Source organism: Hakea prostrata, chromosome 6 (assembly GCF_041222555.1).
Source record: "Hakea prostrata isolate BN-2017 chromosome 6, UWA_Hpros_2, whole genome shotgun sequence".
Lineage (NCBI taxonomy): Eukaryota > Viridiplantae > Streptophyta > Magnoliopsida > Proteales > Proteaceae > Hakea > Hakea prostrata.
In genome coordinates this window covers 24,624,806-24,648,776 of record NC_142605.1, presented here as the reverse complement: position 1 = coordinate 24,648,776, position 23,971 = coordinate 24,624,806, and the positions used below count along the sequence as shown (strand labels likewise).

The 23,971-nt window shown below is 38.2% G+C and overlaps 1 protein-coding gene across 2 annotated transcripts; it reads left to right on the top strand.

Annotated features, from left to right (window-relative positions):
• Positions 1-564: 564 nt before the first annotated feature.
• NTMC2T5.2 (Calcium-dependent lipid-binding (CaLB domain) family protein) lies at positions 565-23,971 on the top strand. 2 transcript variants are annotated; one of them, XR_016174118.1, is made up of 9 exons: positions 565-1,887; positions 7,271-7,512; positions 9,506-9,524; positions 14,366-14,571; positions 15,400-15,509; positions 15,594-15,692; positions 16,666-17,119; positions 17,217-17,356; positions 23,634-23,970. XR_016174118.1 is itself a non-coding variant. In XM_089160096.1 (9 exons), exons 1-8 carry the CDS (start codon positions 1,070-1,072, stop codon positions 17,303-17,305), a joined length of 2,037 nt encoding a protein of 678 aa, XP_089016222.1. In that variant the 5' UTR covers positions 565-1,069; the 3' UTR covers positions 17,306-17,352; positions 23,634-23,971. The 2 variants fall into 2 exon arrangements, 1 of the variants encoding a protein (XP_089016222.1); XM_089160096.1 differs by having other exon boundaries at positions 17,217-17,352; positions 23,634-23,971.

Here is a 23,971-nt window from a genome sequence, read left to right as displayed (position 1 = left end):
CATTATATTCAAGAGTGGAGATCAATTGTACTTCTTTCATGTCTTTTTATCAGACATTTTAGCATGAAGATCTACTTCTTAGTGTTGACAAAATGAATTAGACATTTCAATGGTGGATTAGTAGAGCGGTTAAAAGTCAAATTTTCCACAGGAAGGTTTTAGGTTCGCACCCATAATAAAAAAACATCCCAAGTGACAATTATAAAAAACACTCTCTTAGCGAAGATTTGATGCGACAAAACGAACCTTGAATTTAAATTTCTTATGTGAATCTTTTACCAGAAGCTATACAGTTGACCTATGCCACGTATCCAAAAACTTTTTAGCCTAACAAAATCTTTGTGTGATGCGGTCTCCTTGGTCCTTCTTGAACCAGGTCCATCACCAATAACCACAAAAAATTCCAGGTCAACTTCACAAAAAATTTCCAGGTTTTCAAAATATTTTTTATCCACGCGCCAGATTTGCAATCGAAACTTCCAACCAGCTTCTTCCAAATGGCTAATGAGTGTTGGACCCCTTTTTGTGTACAACTCCACAAGATCCTGGTGTCATCGTCTCCCTTTTTATCTCCTCGAAACTCAACCTCATATCCCCAGAACTCCAATTCTTTTAACTACTGATTTCGCTTTCAATCTCATATCAATATCGTTATTTATTGGCTACGTTTTACTTTTTGAAAACCTTTACCTTGGCCCGAATCAGTCGTGAATGATTTGTTCTTCCATCCTTTCACGGGTTTTCTCATAGATATTTGGTCACTTATGGACTTGAATCAAGCCTCTTCTAATCTGAAGCTGTCCAGGTTATGTTTTTGGCGATTCGAGTTTCTGAAAGACTGTTAATTTCGTGGATGTTTCGATCCTGCAATGACTTTGCAGCATAGGGTTATTAGCATTCTGTCCAGGTGTGGATGATGGTGTTGCTATAGCGAGGAAGGTACCAAAATTGGTCAGATTGGTCAGTGTTCGTGCCTGCCAATCTGGCCCTGAATTCATGTTTACCAGTCTATTGTGTGTGAATTGGACGGCCCTACTTTTGTTTTGGGCTGTGAGTTCTTGTAGTTTAAATGGTTTTGCAATCAGCTGTCTCGCAAATTTGGTGGGTTTCGCCTTCTGTTTGTCCTTGCGAGATAGACAGGGTTCGAGATGGAAGTGGAAAGGTAACGAAGTCTAGGTTAAATGGGTCTTCTGGCAAAAGGGTATTCTTCAAAGTTGTTCCTAATGGAGGTTTTGGAAGAAAATGGATGTCCAGAGCATGTTCGCTTCCTAGTGATTGTGGGAACACGAACTTGAATTTTGAATTTCGCAATTCAGCGAGGAAGGGTGTAAAATCCTTAGTTACTAACCAGTTATCAGGTGAGGTGGATCAAGGACAATTGGAACAGGAGCCTATGCAAATGGCATCAAACTTTACTGGTTTCCAAGAAGATCCTCTGGTCGATAAGCTCAGGACTCAGCTAGGGGTAATTCATCCGATTCCTGCACCTCCAATCAATAGGAACGTTGCAGGTCTTTTTGTCTTCTTTTTCTTTGTTGGGGTTGTTTTTGATAAACTTTGGACTTCGAGGAGAAGAAATAAATCACAGCGGGATGCTCTGTCTGGTACATGGCCTCAGGTTCCTACAAGCTTTTCATTATTCCTTGAGAAGGATCTACAAAGGAAAGAGTCTGTTGAGTGGGTGAACATGGTTTTGGGCAAACTATGGAAGGTCTACAGAGGAGGGCTTGAGAATTGGCTCATTGGGTTGCTTCAGCCTGTCATTGATAATCTGAAGAAACCAGACTATGTGGAAAGAGTTGAAATAAAGCAGTTCTCGCTAGGTGAGGAACCGCTGTCAGTGCGGAATGTTGAACGGAGAACTTCTCGGCGTGTTAATGATTTACAGTACGTTGTCCAAAAACCGTCATATTGGATTGAAGTTTGGGTTCAAATTTGTTTCTGCTCATTCTCTGCTTTTCGTTATTTGCATTGCCGTTCTGCTATATTTCTCTCACTCACTCACTCTCTCTCTCTCTCTCTACCTTTTCTTGTGATATTGTGAGTCTAAGATGATTAAATGGTTATATTTGTATAACTGACATAGCACAGGGCAGCCTTATGGATTTTTCAGAGGATGGACCACAAGGAAATGTGGTGGGCATAAGGTAGGTCTCGTAGCTTTGGGTTTAAGGACCATCCAATGGCTAATGTTGCCAGAATCTAAGTAAAACCAAAACCAAAATAAGGTCCCAGGTGTCTAGGAAGGAGGGGGCTGTTTAGGGACTACAAAGTGTTAGATGGAGATGGGGCTTTACAGGAATAGTATGCAGGCCTAGGGGAAGGACTGGTTTAAGTTTCAGCCAATATTGATGTCTCCTTAGTTTTAGGGTTAGTTGAGACAAATTAGGAACCTGAGGTCAAAGGACCTAGAGGGGGAACTACCGGCTGTAAGAATGGGGGGTCTTCTCAAAAGGAGATGGAATTCTGATGGCTAATCTCTTAATGAACAATAGTGGCAGGTCCAATGGTTTGTGAGGATTTCAAGCAACTTTTGAATGAGGGGATGGCAATGATACTCCAATCAAATGTAGTTGCTGTCAAGGGAAGGTTGTCATTAAGGTTTCAATCTATTCTACTAGTGAGAAATAGGTTTCTAATGGGGTAAGCACCTTGAGGAAGAAGTACAGGTTAATGTGTTTTGGGGGGGGGGGGAAGAGGGAGGGGGGAGATTCCTTCAAACTGGAAGGAAAAAAGTTAAAGAGAACAGATAGAAGAAAGGTCCCTAGTCCTGGGAAGAATGGGGAATGGGGATTATCTGCCTAGGTCCTAGGTCCCAGACCTGCCTGGTGAACCAGTAGAGTTTGCCCGGCAGTTGCTTGTGGAGGATGGATAGGTCTCAGACTCCCAGTGTTGGTCTGCGTAGTGCCAGACCTGTTGGTCAACTGATAGAGAGTACTGCCTAATAGTCTCAAAGAGGAAGAAGAGGTCTTGGACCTGATATTCTCCATCCAATTCACAATTAACTTGTTTTCTTTTACTCTTCAATGATGGAGGATAAATAGTGACATAATACTTCGTCAGAAAGTAGGAAACAAACTCAACTCCTAGTGGGAAAAGAGTTACTTAATAGCAACTAACTAACCAACTCCCAAGACCTGGTAACTGCTTAAAAGGACTTTAAAACATTAACAGGTCAACTCTGCCACTTTTGTGGGAGTGTGGGATCACCTAATACATTCATAATGACTTTACAAGCCAAAACAGTAGCTCTCCCATGCATGGAGGATGTGAAGTAACCTTAAATATATGCTAATTGGAAGTAGAAAGACTCCAAAGTCCTTGACTTAAGTTATATCAAAGAGTTTCAATTTGACTTTGACTAAAAAACTGAAAAATAATCTGAGTGTTGGTAACTTTATATGCAACTTATGTAACCATGTTTAGGTCCATTATTACAAGGGTAACCCAACCATTGAAGGCCCAATGTGTGTATGTATCAAACTAAGTTGCTTCCTAACAAAGAAGGCCTTTTTGGTGCTGGATCTGCACCTGTATGGTTGTAGGTTCTTAATAGCTAAGTCAGAATAGGGATTTCAAAAGAAATAGACATTAATATCGGGCTAAGAAAGAATTTGTTATAAAAATAAGCTCAGCCTTTACTTACCTACTTTTTGGCCTAGCTCATCTTAAATTGGAATTGAATAAAAATGTTCCAGATTTAGGGAGTATAAGTACCAGATCTATTTTTTTTATTGTCCATCTGGAAGTGGGTGAGCCTTTGACAAATGGATAAGTTGTGGCTTCAAAACATGGTAATGCACAGTTGACAAAGCAGGGGTGTTGCTGCGTACAATTACCCCTCCAAAACCTGCAGTAATGGGAGCCGCTTGGACTGGAACACTTTTCTTTAATTCCCAATCTATGTCATTCCATAGGAGAATTGAATACTGCTATAAGGCTGCAAGTAACCGATCTGGTTAGCCAAAAGTCAAATTAATCTTGCAAGTCAATAAGGCAGGTATTTACTCTGATAGAAAATTCTCCAAATATGAATCCTAGTATGATTAGGCCTACTCTATTCCAAAAACAATTCAAAACGCTGCTTGATTGAGCAGTACCTGAAAACAACATAACTAGAGTCCTAAATCCATTAGGTATTTAGAATGGACTACAACAAAACTGCTTATTAGGCACTTAGAAAAAGATTCATAACTTGCATACACCCCTTGGACTAAACTTCTAGGTTTTTTATTAAGCTCACCAGACAAACCACATTAAAGACAGCCCAAACTTGTCTTCTACCAATATAGGGACTATTCTTGATGTATGACTTTTTTTTCTTCACTTGAATTCTTTTAACTGTCCAGCTTTTCCTTCTACATGCGAATCAATGCCAAGGTGCAACGTATAGCCAAATCAATGCAAACACCTAATCAAGCATAATAGCAAAATATCATAGGCTGCAAGCTAAGCAATTAAGGAACAGCATAGAACCCCTGGCAAGTTCCATTATTGTGTGGAAAATCCCTCAGTGTGAAGGAAAAAACCAAGGCCTAATCTAGATAACCCGTTACTATATTAGACTGGAGGAATACAACCTGACACAGGACACAGTAGGTTTAAGGAGTAAGAGAAACTAGGGAAAGATCAAAGGATGAGATTAAAATTTTATCAATTGGAAAGGATTTGTATGCGAAAATCTACTGATCTATTTTGACTTAAGTGAACTGGCTAAATAGAGCTTCTGGTCCCTTCTCTACATTGAAATCTATAACCTTGACCTTTATGCCGTAGTATCTACTGGAAACTGTCAAGTGATGCCTAATGGCATCATTGGTTCCAGCTATGTGTTAATGGTGCATTGTAATTTAAAGAGCCCCTGTCCTTACAACTGGAGTGGATGATCCTACCTTGTATCACTTGTCCAGCCTTATCATCACTGACGAATCTGATTGAGTGTTCCCTTATGTGAGTCAGCTTGTTCTTATAGCTTCACAATAATTTTGTGTTGTCATATACTTGAGGTATGCTCTTGTTGTTGAGAACCTAGTTGTCATGATGACTAGGCATTTGAAGGTCGTTTGCAGTTTGTGACTACATATATTATGGCAGTGATAAATTTATGTAAATATGCAACATAGAAGTCATATCAATGAAATATGATATTATTATGCTCGTAATGGCCCAGTTTGAGAAAGCCAACGCTTCATAAACAAAGAGTAGCTGCAGCTGTAGCCGCATAGGATAGACTATGTACATATTCATAACAAAAAAATATGCATAAATTAATGTAAACTCATGGAGATGCGGTTGACTTGGACCAAAGAAAGATCCTTGATGCCTAGGGGACACCTTGACAAGTATTTTTGAACATCAGTTTTCTCTATTGTTTCTCTAGGAGTTCTTTGTACAGCCTATAAAACTCAGGATTGATAGTATGTGAGGGTTCAATCATGGGTAGGTTAAAGAAACAGCAGCGGTAATGGCTCAAATACCAATCACAAATAGGGGAAGATGCTAGGATCAATTAGAGATTGAAATGCATTGAGGTGGAAATAAAGAAAAATAATATGTCAAAATGTAATGTAGGAATGAGAAACCGAATAGGGAATATATAATGGTGGGCCTGTAGGGAGAAGGATAAATTGCAGGGAAGGGAGGAACAGATCACACAATCACAATTCGTAAAATTACACACTCAAAACTTTTATCTCCATTCATTCAATCGTTCTATCAATTGTTGGGTTACAAGCATGTATTTAAAGAAAAATAGCGCATATCCTAGTTGAAGTATGAAACTAAAAAGAAAGTACAAATGTAAAACTAATTAGTTCCAGCCCTTGTTGGACTGAAAATCATCGGACTGGTTCTCCCTAGGTTTGGGCTTCCAAAATCTAGCATGCCGGTCCAACCAATCAAGGGATTCTGCATCATGTTCAGATAGGAAAACATGAAAAGAGAAAACTAACAAAATAAGATAGAGCCGAGAGTCAGGAAATAGGAAACACCCCAGATTTCAAAAGTCAGAAAATATGAAATACCCCAGATTTCAAAAGAAATTAATGTCTTAAATATAATTTGTTGCGTAACTCCCAAATTCTAGTTGAGGATGCCTAGTAGTCTACTCTATCAATTCCTGGAATATCTCTGTTGTCTTAGTTTGTATGAGAGGTCCAATGGGTCTGCAACTATGAGTCAGAGAAGACATTGTGGTTTAAATTTGCATTAATGGAAGGTTGTGTTCATTTTCAAAACTATGAATTGATAGATGATAATTATTAACAACAGAACCTTGCCTTCCAAGTCGAATGGAACTAAGCACCAACAAAGAAGATACAGAATAAAATAGAGGAAGATGGCCATAAAATGGGGTATTGATGCTGGTGTTGAAATAAGAAGATTGAAGAAGAATAGATGCAAGGAAGGAGACATCACATGTTAATAAGAGGGATTGAATTCTGATTCGAGCGGAAAGACCTAAGAAGAAGAAACTGTTGACACAGGCATCCATATGCAGCAGTAAAACTCATAAAACTGTTCAATTACTCGACTGTGTATCAATTGGGAGGGTGCTTACATCTATATGATTTTTTGCTGTACCAGTTCTGTTTCGGAGTTTGGACTCCTAATCACATTCTAATACTGAAACAGAGCTTAAAAGCAAACTGGACTTAGAAAGCTCCGTAGCCAGATCCCATTGCAACACTGACCAAAACCAGACTCAAAATACCTATTGATAACCACTTAAGACCCAAAATTATAGTAAATTATTGTTTACATACTATAGACTTTCAATATACAATTTAATACCTGAGCCACCCTTGATTGAAGTGATGGCTAGTTTTAGTGTTCTCCTTGGCCTCGGCTTCCAAAATGCCTCTTGTTTGTCCAGCCAGGCTAGTACATCTGATCTACATTAATATGTGCAGCATTTATTGCATTCCGCTGGAGCACTTAAAAGAATCAAATGGGGCTAGAGCCACACTTGTCAAAGTGTGAAGTTATATATTTGCTGTTTATTTTCTTAAATTTTATTTTGGCTGAAGTTGGATGTTATGAACCATTTGCTACGCAATCAATATTGTAATATTTTCTGTTATTTATGAGAATGGAAATGGCAATCCCCAGTTTTGAAACCTTAGCTATTCTAAATTTGGTAAAAATTTATGTAAAATGAATATTTTCCGATGTTACATAATTTCTTTGGCTGCCACTTTTTGAACTGATTATTAGTGTATCATCATTTTGCTCACGTCTTGCACCCTCATCCTCTTGTTGGCATACGTAGGTACCAGATAGGCCTCCGGTATACAGGCGGTGCGCGGATGTTGTTAATGCTCTCACTGAAGTTTGGCATTGTTCCCATAATGGTACCAGTTGGTGTTCGGGATTTTGATATTGATGGAGAACTATGGGTCAAATTGCGGCTGATACCATCAGAGCCATGGGTGGGTGCAGTCTCATGGGCATTTGTCTCACTTCCAAAGATAAAGTTTGAGTTATCACCATTTCGTCTCTTCAATCTTATGGGTATGACGTAGTTTCTCAAGTATTTAAAACCTTTTCATCCTCATCAGGCTTCTCCCTTAGTTCCTTTCTATTTTTTTTGGGTGGTGGGGGGGGGGGGGGGGGGAATATATGTGACTGAACTAATTATTACATTCCTTCCTTAATCATAACTTTATTCATTAAATTTCCAAACTATCTCAATCTTCTAAAGCCAGACCTCAAGTCCGACCTGAAATGGCTTTCTGTATCAAATTCATATGTTTTGTTGCCATTGGGTTTTATTACTACCACTTATCCTAAGAGCTGGAGCTTTTAAGTAAGGGCTAGAACTATGTATAGCAAGACACACTTACACTTACATACCCTTGCAATATCAAGCCACACTCACATGGCTCTGCCCATGAGCATTCATCTGGCACCAAGGGTATAAAAAGTAAGGGCACAACAAGACACATCAAAAACCTCTCACAGAAGGGGTTGAAGATGCTACCTCCTAGCTCTGATACTGAGTTACAACCATTTATCCCAGAAGCTTGAGCCACTGAATAAGAGCTAGAACAATGTATGTCAACAAACAACAGGTTTAATTGTTTGACTTGATGATATAAGTGGGAAGAAAAAATGCTGCATATGCACATGTATCCATCATCCATTATAAAAGAAGTTCATAATATCCTTTGGTGTTTGATAACTCATAATGTACTATATTTTAACCTGTGTAGCTCTTCTATTGTTTAACACACATGCAAACACACATGGAGACTCACACTCTCTCTCATGTTAAACCTTGATTTCTTGTGAACCTTGAAACTACTAAACAGTGATCCTGTTAGTTTATTAAGGGTTGATTGATGTGTTCACTAGTAAGGGGCTGCAAAAAATGCATCTTTCTTTTTTCTCCTCCTTAACTTCTAAATCAATAAGATTATCACGTGTTCATTTTGAACTGAATGGTTTGACCTAGTTGGATGATTCAGAAGGTTATATGATTCTTCTGACTAGTTAGCAGTGGCTATCTTGCTATTTTGCTAAAATTATGTACGAGAATCACTATTTATAGAAAAATCATTTTTTGTATTTTATTTTTCCCATAAGTTGACTATATTTAGTTATTTGAAGTTTGAGATGCACCTGCTCTTCTTTTCATCTTCTTCTCAGATTGTTTTTCTGGTCATTTCATATTTCCATCCCCTGTGCATTCTATTTCCCTTCTTTCAATTTCTGTTTTGATTATTTATGAAATCTGGTTTGTTTTCAATTTCAAAATATTATCTTCCCATTGATTTATGAAGAGCCCTTGTTCTAGGATATTTTCTAAATTCTTGAGTGAGTCTTCTGGTTTCTGATTTCTGATGGTTGTTTAAATCTCTGTTGCCATTATTCTTGACTATCCAGTTGCTCAATTTCTGTTCTGAACATAAAAAATTCTTATATTGATACTGTGTTCTGGAATTCTGTTTCAAGAACCCTTTCCTCCCTAGGATTCTTCCATATTTCTATATCTGATTAGATTTACAGACTGTATTTCATTCCGTTGTAGTCTCTGACCAGACTTCTTGTCAAATATGGCTTGCTCTATTTCATATCTGTTTTCTCTTCTATTCAATTCTCCTGTCTGTGATCTGTTTTACCTGGGTTCAATCTTTAGATGGTTAGACCCATCACATAACATACTGGAAACCTCAGAAAAAGAACATCTGATACATGTTATCTCTAGTCATCTGTCATCAATCAGTTTGGTCAATTTTAATTTTTTTTTTATTTTATCAATTCACCAATCTTCATTTTTCCCCTCACTCCTTTGCTTCTCCTCCACTCACGATGTAGACACACGAAGGGCTGAAGTTTTCCTGTTATATCAGAAAATTGACATTCTCTATGCTTTTTTTTTTAGGTTGAATAATTAGAATATTATATCTTCCATTTAAATCAGTTAGAATTTTGCTTTTTCTTCAGAAGTTGAGTCTATTAACAATCTGTTTTCTTTTCTCCGTGCATGATGGTCATCCTTCAGCAATTCCTGTTCTCTCAATGTAAGTGCACTTCTCTTGCTGGATTCTAATGTTGCACTATGTTGCCTGCTGCATTTAAGTTTCATCAACTCGTCTGTTTTAGCTTCTGGATTAGGCTTTTGTACTTTCTTTTTAGATGTACTATGTTGGACACCATGGTCATATAAATGATTTATATTGAGTGAGGATTAAATATCCATATGACTGGGCATATCAGCACACAAAGCTTCATTAAACAATTTCATAAATCTGTGTCTGAATGAGAACTACCAATCAGATGGTCCTAACCTAATACAGTAATACTTGCTCTCCGAGTTACATAGAATATAGAAACTACTGGATTTTGCTGAGCTAGCTAGTATTCCCAGCAATAGAAACTTACTAGAATTAAAAATCCGAATCTAGGCTTTATAAATCAGCTACATGCACAAATTCCAAAGTAGAAACCAACTATTTGAGACTTCGGAACACTAAGATAGAAACTAAATAAGATCACATAAAGTCTCCAGTCTTCATAAAAGATCTTTACATAATCTACTCTTGGGCCCCCACAAAATCTTTAAATAATATTCCTTCAAGGCCAAAAGAGGGCTGTGACACTGTTCACATGAACAGTGTTTTGGCCTCTTTTTTGTCCTTTTAGAAGACTAACTGGGCTGATTTGACTTGGCCCAGTTGTCCCCATGAAAACCAGTTGGATTCAGCCCAGGTCCTACCGCTCTGTGGCAAGAACCTTTTCTCAAGAATCACACCCAAAATGCTCATGCTTGGTGTGTAGGTGAGATGCTCACTTGCTGAGTGCTTGGTAACGAGCTGCATACATTTGATCCTCCCAAACCCTACCAAATGTGAAGCCTCATGTACTGGGTACAACCTTTTTTTTACCCAAAATGGTAATTTGATTAGAACCCTAAGTAGTAGTGTATGCCAGAGACATACTGATATGGCCAATTCTTCACAATGTTTAGTATTCGAAGTCTCGAACACATAATTCAAGTAGAACAGGTTAAATAAGCAATAATAATAAAGTGACATCAAATTATGGCCTATTTCATAAATCATGCATCTAATATTGTTTGTATACAGAGTCAAATATATTTAGAGCCAACATTTAACAATTGACTTGATGGGGTGGCGGGCAAGGTTGGAAGAGGTTGGGTCAGCTCATATTGAATTGATGAATTCCTCTGCCTGAAGTGCAACAAAAGCTTTGCTTGTTGACCACACCCCACGCCCCCCCCCAAAAAAAAAAAAATAAAAAATAAAAAATAAAAATGCAACAGCTATGCTTGAATTCAGTCACAGAGAATGGAGAAAGCAGCATTCTTTAGTTTAGCTTAGCGGCTGGAGTGAGGAATCATGGAAAGAGACCTGATGCAGATCCGCCACGAATATGAGCTTATTTTCTTTAAAACAAGCCTAGGGTTGGATTCCCTAGGTTGTGGGCTCTGAATGCATTGGGATTAAGCTGTAATGGGCCTAAAATGAGGGTACAAGGTCCAAGTATGAAAATAGTATGGACATTTTGTTTTCAATCTTTTATCTTTTGATTTGGTTATTTAGGATTTTTATTTGTTGGTCAATTTAAGTTGACCACTTAAGTAAGTCACATACCTGCTGAGTTAGCATCTCACTGATCAGCTCCTTGAAGCCTGCATGTGTGGGAGGACTTCTATATAATTATTTGACTTCGTTGTTGTCTCCTAAAAGATAGGGACTATTAAGTTAGTCGGTGTTTAGGAGTTCTTTTCCAAATAGGAAGTGAAATTAATTTTGGTTTCCTTGTATTAGTTTGGTTTGTTAGCTGATCACAACCTCTATTTAAGCTCAACTGTTGGAGTTTAACTTGGATAGAGTTTGTAGTATTCAATTTCTGTTCACAGCTTTGTTTCTGTTACCTTTATTTTCTCTTGGAGATAGTTGCCATTGGTGTCGAGCCTTGTTGCCTGTTGGCTTTAGGTTTGGAACCTAGCTCTGATTGGCTGTTGGATGGCCATTCTTGATTTGCCAAGGTGGAGAAGACTTCCGAGGCCTTTAACCTATGCAGGAGATCAAGTTCCCCCTTCCCGCCCAGTCGTCCTCTCTCTATTTTCTGTTTTTTTTTTTAAGGCTGTTCAACTTAGTTCTATCTTTCTTTCTCCATTAACCTGCAAGTCATTTCACCACTGAGACCATTCCTGCAGGAGATATCTATTGTAGTAACCCTTGTTTCACCCACACAATCCCCCTTACAGCAGTGTAGTGTGATCACCATTATTGATCCTTATTCTCCATTAAACCTGCAAGCTTATTTCGCCCCTTTCTGAAAGTGATCCCCTACAAGACTTCCATTCAATCCCAATTTCAGACCCTGATTCGATCTCTAGTTTCTTTGACCTTTGACTCCTAAATTTTCTCAACACTCCTAAAACTTAGGAATAGAGATTCTATCATCAGAATCACTTCATATTAGGATTGAACTGCCCCCTTTAACTTGAACATCAAATCTCTCAAGCCTTATCCCCTTCAGACCATGCCAGACTCAATTAAGACTTCCCTACTTGACACCTGAAACCTATTCTGTTATCCTGGAAGAACTGGTCCTTGGCTGGCCTTACCCAACCAAGGCTACCAAGATCGCCAACCATATAAGAAGCCGTAAAATATTGAGGGAATACAAGGCAAGGATGCTTCAAAATGGATGCGTGCACTAGCATGCAACTGCTTTTAAGCTTGCTCTAAGCCTCTAACATCCTTTTTTAGATGTAAAAGAGGGTACACTCGGAAATGATGAAGCATTTTTCAGGGCTTTCACCCTGAAAACTGAACTAGACTTTGTTCGCCTATGTCCAAGAAGAAAATGGTATTGTGATGTGAGTTCATTATTCCTTGCATTATAGGTGGTGTTGTGTCTTGAGGTCCTACTTGTCGTGGTTCTGTAGCATCACAAAAAAGAAAAGAACATATGAGTGGAATAGTGGCGGTCGATTCTTGGACTGCTTTGCTCCTGTGAGGAACAATGGAGAGACTTCTTCTGGCTTCCCAACTAAAAAAAGAAGGAAATTGCTGGTTTGGTTGGTCCAAACAGCCATTTTTTAAGTCGTTGAGAACCTGAGAAAGAGAGGCAGGGCTATTCCTTTTATTTTCTTCTAATCCTCTATTATTTAAGACATCATGCATAAAAGAGACCTTTCAATCATATTCTCCATCATGTGATATTGGAAGACTTTCTATTTCCACCATGACGTTGAATTAAAAGAAGCAAGGTTGCTGCTGGCCTGGATGTATCCTCTGTGGCATTGTTTGAGCAGCTGGCTGTTTGTCTGATTCATGACAGTGACCACTGTCATGTCACTCAGAATACAAGGGACAGGCCATCACCAATCACTTTGCCATGCACCCGTTCTGGCCTATGAACCACTGAATGCCTTTTGTTTGTCACTGCAGAAAAGCCAAAATAACTGGCAGATGAAAGCCTTTTTCTCTGGCCTACCAATCCAGTAGAGGGGCAACTAAAAGGGCTTCTTCAAGTTTCATGTCATCAGATATATAACAAAAGAATAGGAGTCGAATGCAAGGTAACTGAATGCTTATCCGATCTTAGCAGCAAATCTGTCCTCATAGGATGGACAGCATCCACTCTTTTAACACATACTGTTCCATAATAGCCTGGTATCCCATAGTCAAAGCAGAGAGAGAGAAGATGAGTTAGAACGAGAAGGATTAGTTAACATTAAAGTAGATCCATATGCTTCGTAAAAAATAGGTTCAAGAAATAGGAAGACCGATGACTGGACAGAGCATGCCTGAAATCGCTGACCTTCCGTTGAGAAAGAGGTAAGTTGCTTACTTTTCTAACTCTGCTTGTACTGGAGCATTAACTATTTAATGCATTAATGTCAGAACCAAATTCAGGGAGGCCTGTAGCCTATAATGTGGGGAAACTCCATAACACGTATTTGGATGGTTATGGGTGCAGCCTTCAATTTCATACTGCACTGGCTCATGTTCATGACCGTTGGGGATGTTCTGAACCTTACGAGCTTCAGCTTTGGTCAGTCAAAGCTGACTCCACAGATGAGCTGGTATAAGAGGTTCGAAAGGCATCTTTGACGATGATGTACTGTGAATGAAGAGGTTTAGACCCTTCTTTTGCTATTTGTTCTCTTGATCCGGTGATTAAAAGATGTATTATAATGGATCTAGTGATCTTAGACTGGTAGCTTTCTCATTCTTCAGGATGTAAATTGCTTATATGCGCTAGCATAGCTATTGAGTTTGTCATCCATATGATCAGCAGAATACATGTAATTCAAGTAGAATAACTTAAAAAGCAATAGGACTGAACTGACATCAATTATGAGCCATTCTATAATACGTAAACCATATACATAACAACGTTTGTGATATTGTCTCAAATATATTTTGAGTCAACATTGAGCAATACAAGCTAAAAAGTAGCAACTCTCCTTTTCTTCCTGCTAGTTATACGCCATCGAATAGGTGAAAATGATCCAACTCCTTGCCTCAAGCTGTTATATATTTATGTACTGCACAATAAAATGTTTTATGCTTTAAAACTATATTTATATGTACTCTAAGCAAACCCATGTGTTTTGTGGTCATTTCTATGTGTATATTGGAGTACTTTGCATATCTTCGACACACTACGATATGATATATTACTTCTCTTAAGATCAACCATTTTACCATACTTTTATCAATACTTAAATCCTTGTGCATTTTGTTACAATAACCTGTATATGAAGTCTATGAGAAAAATTATTTTATAGTGATTTTGGATGCTCTGTATATGGTTCTCTTGTGCCTGGTTCTTCTGCATCCATTTCCTAACTTTGAAGATTTACCTTGCATATCCCTAGGTTCTTGACTAAGCTTTTGACGGAGGATCTACCTCGGCTCTTTGTACGTCCGAAGAAGATTGTACTTGATTTCCAAAAGGGGAAGGCAGTTGGCCCCATTCCAAATTATTTCAGAACTGGGGAAATTCAAGAAGGAAACAAGGATTTTGTTGGAGAACTATCAGTGACTCTAGTAGATGCTCAAAAGCTTCCATATATTTTCTTTGGTATTCTTTTTCTTTACATATTAACTTTCTTGAGGAACAATCCTCTCTCTTTTTCTTTTTGTAGCATTTCTTAGATTTTGTGATGCAGTAGCACTAGCCTGTTCTAACTGTCATGATCCAGTTTGGAAGTCCAGGGCTAGATTTGGCTGTTGGTTCTCATTGGATAGCTTATTTACTATGAATTTGGTTATTTTCATTTTTTATATTTAAATTGACATAGGGATCTTAAGAGGTTAATGATAGGTACAGGTTTATCACTGGTTACTGTTTGTGTTGAGGTAGCGAAGAGCAGTTTTGTCTTTTTACACCTAAGGACTGATTCATTGGTTATTTACTTAAAACGGTTCATTCCTTGGTAATGTTTTAACATATCCCTTTCAAAAAGGTCCTTTGTTTTCCTGATACTACAGTTATTCCCTTATTTTTCAAATTTTTCCAAACAGATCTTGGTAAGAGTGTGGTCCCCATCTCTTGGGGTCTTCTAGATTCCATTCTAGTCCAAAGACCACCACCATTGTAGGCACTGACCATTCGGGACATGGTTCCTATACAACAACAACAACAACAACAACAATAAGCCTTGTCCCAACTAAATGGGGTCGGCTAAATCAGGCAGTGCAGTCTTATGATTTTTCCAGGTTATGAGGAAGGGTTGTTCCTCCTTATCATGGATGTTATTGTACTTAGGATGGGTAGTCATATTTGCTATCACCCAAGCTTTCATTTCATTCCATTTTAAGAAGTTCAATATTGAATGCAAATTATTAAGTTTGCCTGCTTGATAAAGAATCCACTAAGTTCTTTTTATTTTATTTTAAAATTTTTCAGAAAAAACAGATCCTTATGTTGTTCTAAGCTTGGGGGATCAAGCAATTCGTAGTAAAAAGAATAGTCAGACCACTGTCATTGGGCCACCTGGCGAGCCAATTTGGAATCAGGTGAAATATATTGCTATGTGTTTCTTGCCTTGAACTGTTCAGCAATTAGGATGATGAGTAACTTGCACTTTTGCATGGTCACAGGATTTTCATATGCTTGTTGCAAATCCAAGAAAACAGAAATTGTACATCCAACTGAAGGATTCCCTTGGATTCACTGATTTTACAATAGGTACAGGGGAGGTAAGCATTGTAATCTTGAAACATGTTTCCATTTAATTTCGAGATATAAACATGTCTGGCCTGCTTTTCCATATTTTCTTGGTTTATTTATACCTTGGTTCAATTTTTATTCTCATGTGTATTTTGGATACTGCTTAAACATTGTACTGCTTATTCACCATGCCTTTATACCAGTGATATTAATGTTCAAAGGTTCATAATGAAGTAGGCATCGGTTTCTTCCTGGTCAGGTTTTATTTGTTGCCAGTGCATTTGGCATGAAATCCAGGATCTCAGTCTTATCCCCAAACTTCATCAGCAGACCTATTGGATCTGTTTGGTGTCCATTATAGGGTCCCAATCTGAGATTCGAAGATTGCACAATGGGTTCATTAAGGATTGGGATTTGGATAGGTACCAGATTCTTGTTTTGTTTTGAAGATTTTGATCCTTCCAAAACATTTTGAAATATCTTGGAGAATTGTGCAAACCACCACCATCTGTGGAAGGGATAATATGCTGGCATTTAACATATATTTCCACACGCCTCTGTGTGTGTGTCTGTGAATCACATTTGGCTTTAGTTAGGGGTCTCACCCCCAAATCATGATGCAGGCAAAGGCTGCAAACTCGGACAATTTTTTTAACAGCACCATGTATCATAAACATTAGCCTTTAGACTATCAAAAATATTCATATCTCTATTATCAAAGCATTGACAAAATGGGAAGGAAATTGTTTTTTCTTTTCTTCTTTTCCCTTTCGGGAGTTGTTTTTATAGGTTTCATCCCAGAAAATTACTACAGAAAAAGAATTTTCTGGGAGTTCTCTCTAGATCGTTGTCCTTGATTATGGAATTGATAGCTATAGACCTCTGTATGGTAAATCTGACCATAGATGACATTGTAAATTTTAGTTGTACCTCTTTCAGATGCGGGATCTCTTTCTATCTGACATATTTTAGTTGATGCTCACACTATTTTACATTCTTCAGGTTGAGCTAGCATCTCTTCAAGACACTGTACCGACAGACAGAATTGTTATACTGCAAGGAGGTTGGCGACTTTTTGGAAGGGGATCATCTGGAGAAATATTACTTCGACTTACATATAAAGCATATGTTGAGGATGAAGAGGATGACAGGACTGAGGCAGAGTCCATGGATGCAGATGCTTCTGATGATGAGACATCAGATGTTGATGAAGCAGATGTGTCATCTAAACAACGCCAATGGGACTCCTTGGATGGAACAGAAAAAGAGTCCTTTATGGATGTATTAGCAGCTTTACTCGTTAGTGAAGAATTTCAAGGGATAGTGTCTTCTGAAACATGGAACTCCAAGCTTTATGAAGATACTACAAATCCAGAGTTAACTGCATCAAGACCACGTGGTCGTCCTGCTGATAGTATAACTTCTGACTTGAAAAGTGGTTCTGAAGGTCCTGGAGGTGATATGTCAACATATATATGCATATGATCATGTTGCAACTTGCAACCATTGATTTTGGTCTTTGACATCTGCTAGTGCTTTTTTGTCTTTCACAGGATCTGCATTAGTGTGGCTTGCTGTGATTACAAGTATAGCCGTTCTAATAGCTATCAGTGTTGGTGATTCAGGCTTCTTCAATCCATAACCAGCTTCCATAGGACTTTGGAAGTGGCCTTTCATTCTTCTACTGAAGTAGGTAACTTTCAGAACTCCCTGACTGACGATTAATTCCAACTTGCATGTACTAATCTGAATGCTTGGAATATATAGGTTCCTCCTTGATTTTCCTCTTGTCAAATTTGGTTCTGCCACTCAGTTACATTGCCCACCATATATTTTCTGCTGCTAAACCATCCTTCCCTTGGTCCCCGTCATTTTTTGAACCCTTATTTTCTGATTTTTTTTTTTTTTTTGAAAGTTTCCCTACCTGTCCACCAAATGAATTGGAGGCAAGCTGTTTTATGGCTGTAATAAAATCCCTGTGGTGCTAGGGGGCCTCGAGCTTGCATGATTTCCATATTGTTTGCAGTTTAGTATTCCTTGATGGCCAAAATGTAACATAGGTAGCTTAATTAATTCTCAATTCTGGGCCCTTGTGATGCATGTTAAGAGCTAGTCATCTGAAATAATCGCATCCAATGGCATTCCACCCAGGCTTTATAAAGCTTGGGCCCTTGTCATGCATTTTTTTCTGGCAAAATGCTTTTGATAGATAAAATACTAGGTGAAAAGTCCAGTAAATTTTGGTCAAAGTTTGACACCCAAGGAATCCAGAGGTACTCTGCTATCCAACGGTTGGATTCTTTATATTTTTTTTCCATTTGTTAGGTTCTTCTATTCATACCGCTGATAGATCCAATCACAGCTATAGACATCACTCAGGAATCTTTAGTCTTCACTGTCACACACCATTTGAACTGCTACGTTTAGGGCATGATTGGTATGCTACACGGTTAGATTGCATACTTGAAAGGCGACATCTCACATCCACACCTTGGACCTCAATATCAATGGCATAAAGAGAATCTGTTATTCATTAGTAACAGAAAAGACATCAAAATATATTAATTACATGACTATAAGTCGTACACAGCTAGTCAATCTCTGGCGGCTGCTACAAGTGCTGGATGTAGATGTGGTGGACCTAATCTTCCTTCCAAAAAGAAGAGGAAATGAAATCATTAGTGCCTTTCCCGGCCGATGGAAGTGACGGAAGTTTGGTCTTTAGTATTTGGTTTTGAGTATAATTAAGTATGGCTTGCTTAAGGTGAGTAAGCAACTGAAGAGATTTTGTATGGAAGATCGGATCTCTATCAGCACCAGAAAGGTTTGGACGATCCCAGGTCATTCCACCTCTAGTCAGCTCACTGTGGACAGCACTCCCAGTGTTCAGTGAAGAATGGATAATAGAAGAACGGTATTAAGGGCCAAATTGCAAGAGCTGAGCTAATTGAACAGTACCTCAGTGGTGGATGCATGTGTCTACTCCTTTCCTTCTGTGGAGGACCATGGGAAGTGCAGCCATCTCCTAACACCTCTCTTGTGCTTTTTGTCGTCTTCACGTTTCCAGACTATATATATATATATATATATATATTGGGGTGGGCAACATAGGCAGCATACATCATAGGAATGCAAGTTCTTTCAGTGTTTTAAATTTAGTAGAGGTTAGGCCAGTCCTATACATGCAGCCAATAACAAGAAATATCAGACAAAACCAATGCTAAGTCTGATGTTAATAATTAGGGTTAAAGTAGGGGAATGCAAAAACTGACTATAAGTTTCAGTGGATTGGAGATAATGTTCATGAGCAGTAACTTCTGAAGGAGATGTATTAGATGTACTGTAGTGTCACTGTTAATAGAACTGTAGCATGAACAGTAACCGAGGGTACACTAGTCTTACTGTTAATGGTACTGTAGAATGAACGACAAGAAGAATACTGTGGCACTATTGTTCATGTTACATAGCAGCACAACAGAGAAGAAAGATAGGAAATAATGGGAGAGAAAGAAGGCATTTAGCATACCTTAGCACCAAGAAAAGAGAGAAAGAGGAAAGAAGAGTACCACAATGGGAGAAAGGACGGAAAAGGGAGAGGAGGAAAAATTCTTCACAATGAAATATTTTTTTATTCTGTTTTCTAATTCATCAATTCTTTTGGCCACTGCCTTCAATCTTTATAAATAAAAATAGAAGGTAAATCCTATCTGCTGGTTAGACTGGGGAGTCCAACTATAACTCAATCTTCTCCTATCTGAAATAAAATGAAGTCTACCAAGGTAAAAGTAAAACTGAAAGGTAAAGAACAATAGATAGAAAAATACTAATAACTAAACAGAAATTGGAATCCTGTGGGCCCATGTGGCATCTGTCAAATCATAACTTGAAGTCCGTTGCTTGAACCATCAAACTAAGAAATAGTAATCAATTTGGATCAATTTTAATATGGAATAGTCCTGGCGATTCAATTATTCTCCTCATGAACCAATAGCCTCTGAACCTATGACCCATCTAGAGCTAGGTTGATCTCGATGTCGTCTTCTCTGCCTCTGGTACATTTTTGCTTGTTGACCATTGGACTGATGTCCTCATCTATTGGGAAAATTTCTAATTTTTCGGATTATGCTTATCATATCTCTCAGAATATTTTAGTATTTTCTTCAAGTTCTACCCATTGCATACTCTTAACCTTCCCTGCTGAATACCAACCTCTAAGCTTGATCTCCTGACCTGTTTCACTCCAACCAGAATCCAGAGTCTGTTCTGCCCACCGCCACTGTTAGACTGTAGCTTCCTCCAATTTCTGGATATCTCTGAGATATTGGGGTGGCAGGTTGAACGAATTTAGAAGGCCACTTTACCATAGTTGTCCAGGCAATTAGACGACATAATGTATCAGAGGGATGCAGGCAATAAGGTGGCTCTGTGAAGACCCCAATAGACTTGTTACAGCAATCAGCACACACTTACAGCATATAGCTCACAATCAGACACAAGCAATGGAACAGCAGGGCATAGAATAACTAGAAAAGCAGAGTGTAGGTGGATAAGCATGCTTTCATCTTCGTTAATATTCTGCTAAATAAATGCAGGGCATAGAACTAACAGAATTACTTAGCATCCTCCATTACCATCAAACACCTAACAACAGGAAGGAACAACAACAGACTCTCAACAACTTACCCGAGAGCTTAGCCCTCCCCAGCTGGACTTTCTTGCTTCACAATAACAGACTCCATGCATAACCCCTACACTTTCCCTTGCCCATTACATGGCTCAAAACCTTCTAACTGCTGTTCCCTCTCCAATCCTCTCTTGCCAGCTGGACCACATTCTCTGTCCTGCTGTCATATTCCCAGGGTTTGGTTGCTCCCCAATTTCCCTTTGCCATGTGTCTCCTCGGGCTGAGCTTGTCTCCCAAGTGTTTACTGCAGCAGCTGGTGGTGATCTGGTGCTTCCCCTTTTGTTCCTGCGTCCTGTGATATTAGGGGCTTCTCAGGCTCCCATGTCTTCGACATGTTCTATGTAATATGCCAATGATTTTTCATACTTATATACTGCATAGAAGCCATAAATGCAATGCAATATGATATAATTATGCTAGTAATGACCTAATATGAGAAAGTCAACTTATCATAAAAAGCATAAGATATAATATTAACATTTTCTAGTAAGGAAATGAAAATAGATTTGCACTTACTGAATTGTTAAAGCCGATATAATATAAGGTAGGACATCACGACATGATTTTATATACGAAGTCTTGTTGTCACCTTGGACCCAAGAAGGTGAATGGATGCCTTGTGACTTGACCCACCAAATGTCCAATTAGGGTTAGGTTCCATAGGCCACCACCAATACATCTGGTCCTAAATCTGAGGTTCACGGTTATTGTAAGCTCAGAAATTTATATTTGACTTTTTGGAAGTGGGGAAAAACAATTAGACAAAATCAGGATATTAATTATGGAAGAGGGTGGATATGTTGTCTACTAAAAATATACGAAATTACCGACCTGGTGCCAGAAATCAATAAAGTAGAAAGGGAAAATTTGATAGGAGAGGGCCAGGCCTTGGTTCAATGGTTGGTGGACCACAATGTAGCCTAAGGTCAAGGTTTTGAGACAGGAAAATTTGGGTAAGGCTGCACAGGAAAATTCCCCCCCCCCCCCCCCAAGGAAAAAAAAAAAACAACAACAATTATGCTTGTGCAGAAGAATTTGGCTCCAGGTAGTGGTAATACCATATCCTCATTCTATTATATTCGGACGGATTCAGATAATATCGTATCGGTTTTTGGATGGATTTAGTCAGATTCTGATGATAATCGGATAATTATTTTCTTAAGTAGATATTTCTAAATGGGCATGTATACAGATTGAATATAAGTTTTTCGACTACCTGTTGACATCTTTACCATTTTATTTGTGAGGCTAGGTTTGAAATTTAAGAAATTAGCAACTTTGGTAGTTATTTTACTAGAAAGTCTATAAATGTAGTCACAAATCTCAAGTAAAAAATTATAAAATCAAGAAAAATAAATCCAAATAAATAACTTGATCGGATAATTTTATCGGACAGATAATAACCGGTAAGAAAGGGGTATTACCATATCCGCATCCTTTAGTAATCGGACAGATTTGGATACTGCTAAATGGATGCGGATACGCATTCGGGAGCGGATCGCATTCGGGAGCGGATTTCGGTTATCCATTTACACCCCTAGCTCTTGGTTCACCCTTTTAGAAAATTTGATAATAATAGAAGGAACAAGATAAACTTTTGTCTGCAGAGAGAAAGAAGAGGAAAAGGGAAATGCTAACTTGATAGGAGCAGTTCTGGTTCTAAATATAGGAGCTGATATAAAAATAATACAACAGTTAGCCTCGAACCAGCAAAACCGGTGGGAGATCAATGCATTATGACAGATTGAGTAATTGAAGCTACTCCCTTCCCTTCCTCCCTCCTCCCCTCTCCCCCTCTTCCTTTGTTTGCATATTAAAGAACATGAAGGATGAAAATAAAGGGATATAGTACTCCCTGTGTGGCAGCAGCTGGGTGTGTGTGTGTTGAGGATCAGTTTGCTTACTGGCTCTCTCAACCCATCATCCTTCACCCTGTCTCTCACTGTTGCTGCATCTCACAGCTTCAACCATTACTCTTTTCCCCTTAATCTGTGTCCGCTGCCCAGCTTCACACTCCATGATTGCCCAATTACATCCCAACTTATTCCTAATCTAATTGAGAAAATTAAGAGTCCCAAAAGGGAAACTGCTCAATACATACAGCCTATGAAATTGAAACTTCTAATAGAATCTAGTTAATTGGAAAAATAGTTCAAAGTGAAGCTAGAATCTTAAGACTACTTTCTAAATAAGAAAACAGAAATGGGATAAAAGCTTTCACCAATGGGCCTACTAGATCATCAAAAAAGCATCTCATGTAAGACAAATTGCTTGTCTACTTTTCCTTCATATTTCAATCTACATTAGAGAATATCTGTTTCGCAAGGCCCATGCAAGTGTAAAATGCATTTACAGACCAAACATAAACAATAGCAAACTGAAATTAGGTATTACCTAAATGAAATAATATATGCTTTTTAAGAGTGAAAATCAAAACTAAACTATGACAGCATTAGGGTTGGATCTTTTCTCTCTGGATATGTCCACAAGATCTTGTGAAGAACATTCTTATACAGGCCAAATATGGGCGGGCTATGATACTATGCACATGAAGAGTAGCATGCAGTGTGTTTTGGTTGTTCTCTTTGTATTCCAAACAATATCAAAAGAGAAATTTCCTTCAAATCTGTATTTAGTGAAGAAAAAAAATATAAGCTTTCGAGTTTCGAGAACAAAGATAGTGAGGAACTTAAATTAGAATCTACCTAAATGAAATAAAATATACTTTCTAAAAGACTAAAACTGAAAATAGAAAGTCTACTTTGACAAAACATTTGGATAGAATCTTTTCCCTAATGCTGTGACGCTATTCACATGAGCAGTATCATTCATTGTTTTGGTTTTTTCCCCTTCCTATTTTGAACTATATCACCTTCTCAAATGAAGGCAAAATTCTAGTTGAATACTCAGTGATCTGAGAGTTAGACTAAACGAATTGAAAAATAGTCAAATCTAAAACTGAAAAGTCAAGAACAGGAGAAACTGTTTTTTGGATGAATAGAACAGGAGAAACTTGATTACTCAAATCTTGGTCTTCCATATAGAAACAGTGTGTTAAGCAAACACGTTGAGTTGATGCGAAAATGAAGCAATCACTTAGATCAGAATTGCTTCAGGAATTAAAACCAGGCGAAGTTAGGAAGTGTTTAAATTTCCCTGGAATCAAATCTGGGTTTCATGTTGGTTGTTCTTTATAATGTCTATAGCTATTTGTTTAATGATGATGATATTGACTACATGAATGGTTGAGTGGCTAACATTTGGCTCTTTCTTTCCTGTTTTATAGATTGAAAAATCTCGTTCGTAGCAGGACTTAAAAGGGACAGAACAACCTACCTACTAGATTTATCCTTAATCCATTTTTATGTAAAGTCACATGGTTACTGGTAGAGGAAATTTGTCTCGACGGCAGGAAATTTTGGTGTATTTTTGTTTTCTGTTTGTTGTCTTTTGTTTTTCAAGCAATCAGCAGCTGAAATCCCCAAGCAATTTTTTTCATATCATTGTAGATACCCATAATTGATCTATGAACTGTTAAAACAAATTAATAAAGCAATTTTTCAGAGAGGTCTACCTTGGAGCAACTCCATTTACATTCAACAGCAAGATGCATTTAGTGTAAAA

Bases quoted from the DNA above. Each gene is read 5' to 3' on its own strand.
- NTMC2T5.2 (XM_089160096.1), top strand. From the start codon at position 1,070: ATGGTTTTGCAATCAGCTGTCTCGCAAATTTGGTGGGTTTCGCCTTCT. The intron at 15,693-16,665 runs GTAAGCATTGTA...TACATTCTTCAG, and splicing joins TTACAATAGGTACAGGGGAG to GTTGAGCTAGCATCTCTTCA. The intron at 17,120-17,216 runs GTGATATGTCAA...TGTCTTTCACAG, and splicing joins TGGTTCTGAAGGTCCTGGAG to GATCTGCATTAGTGTGGCTT.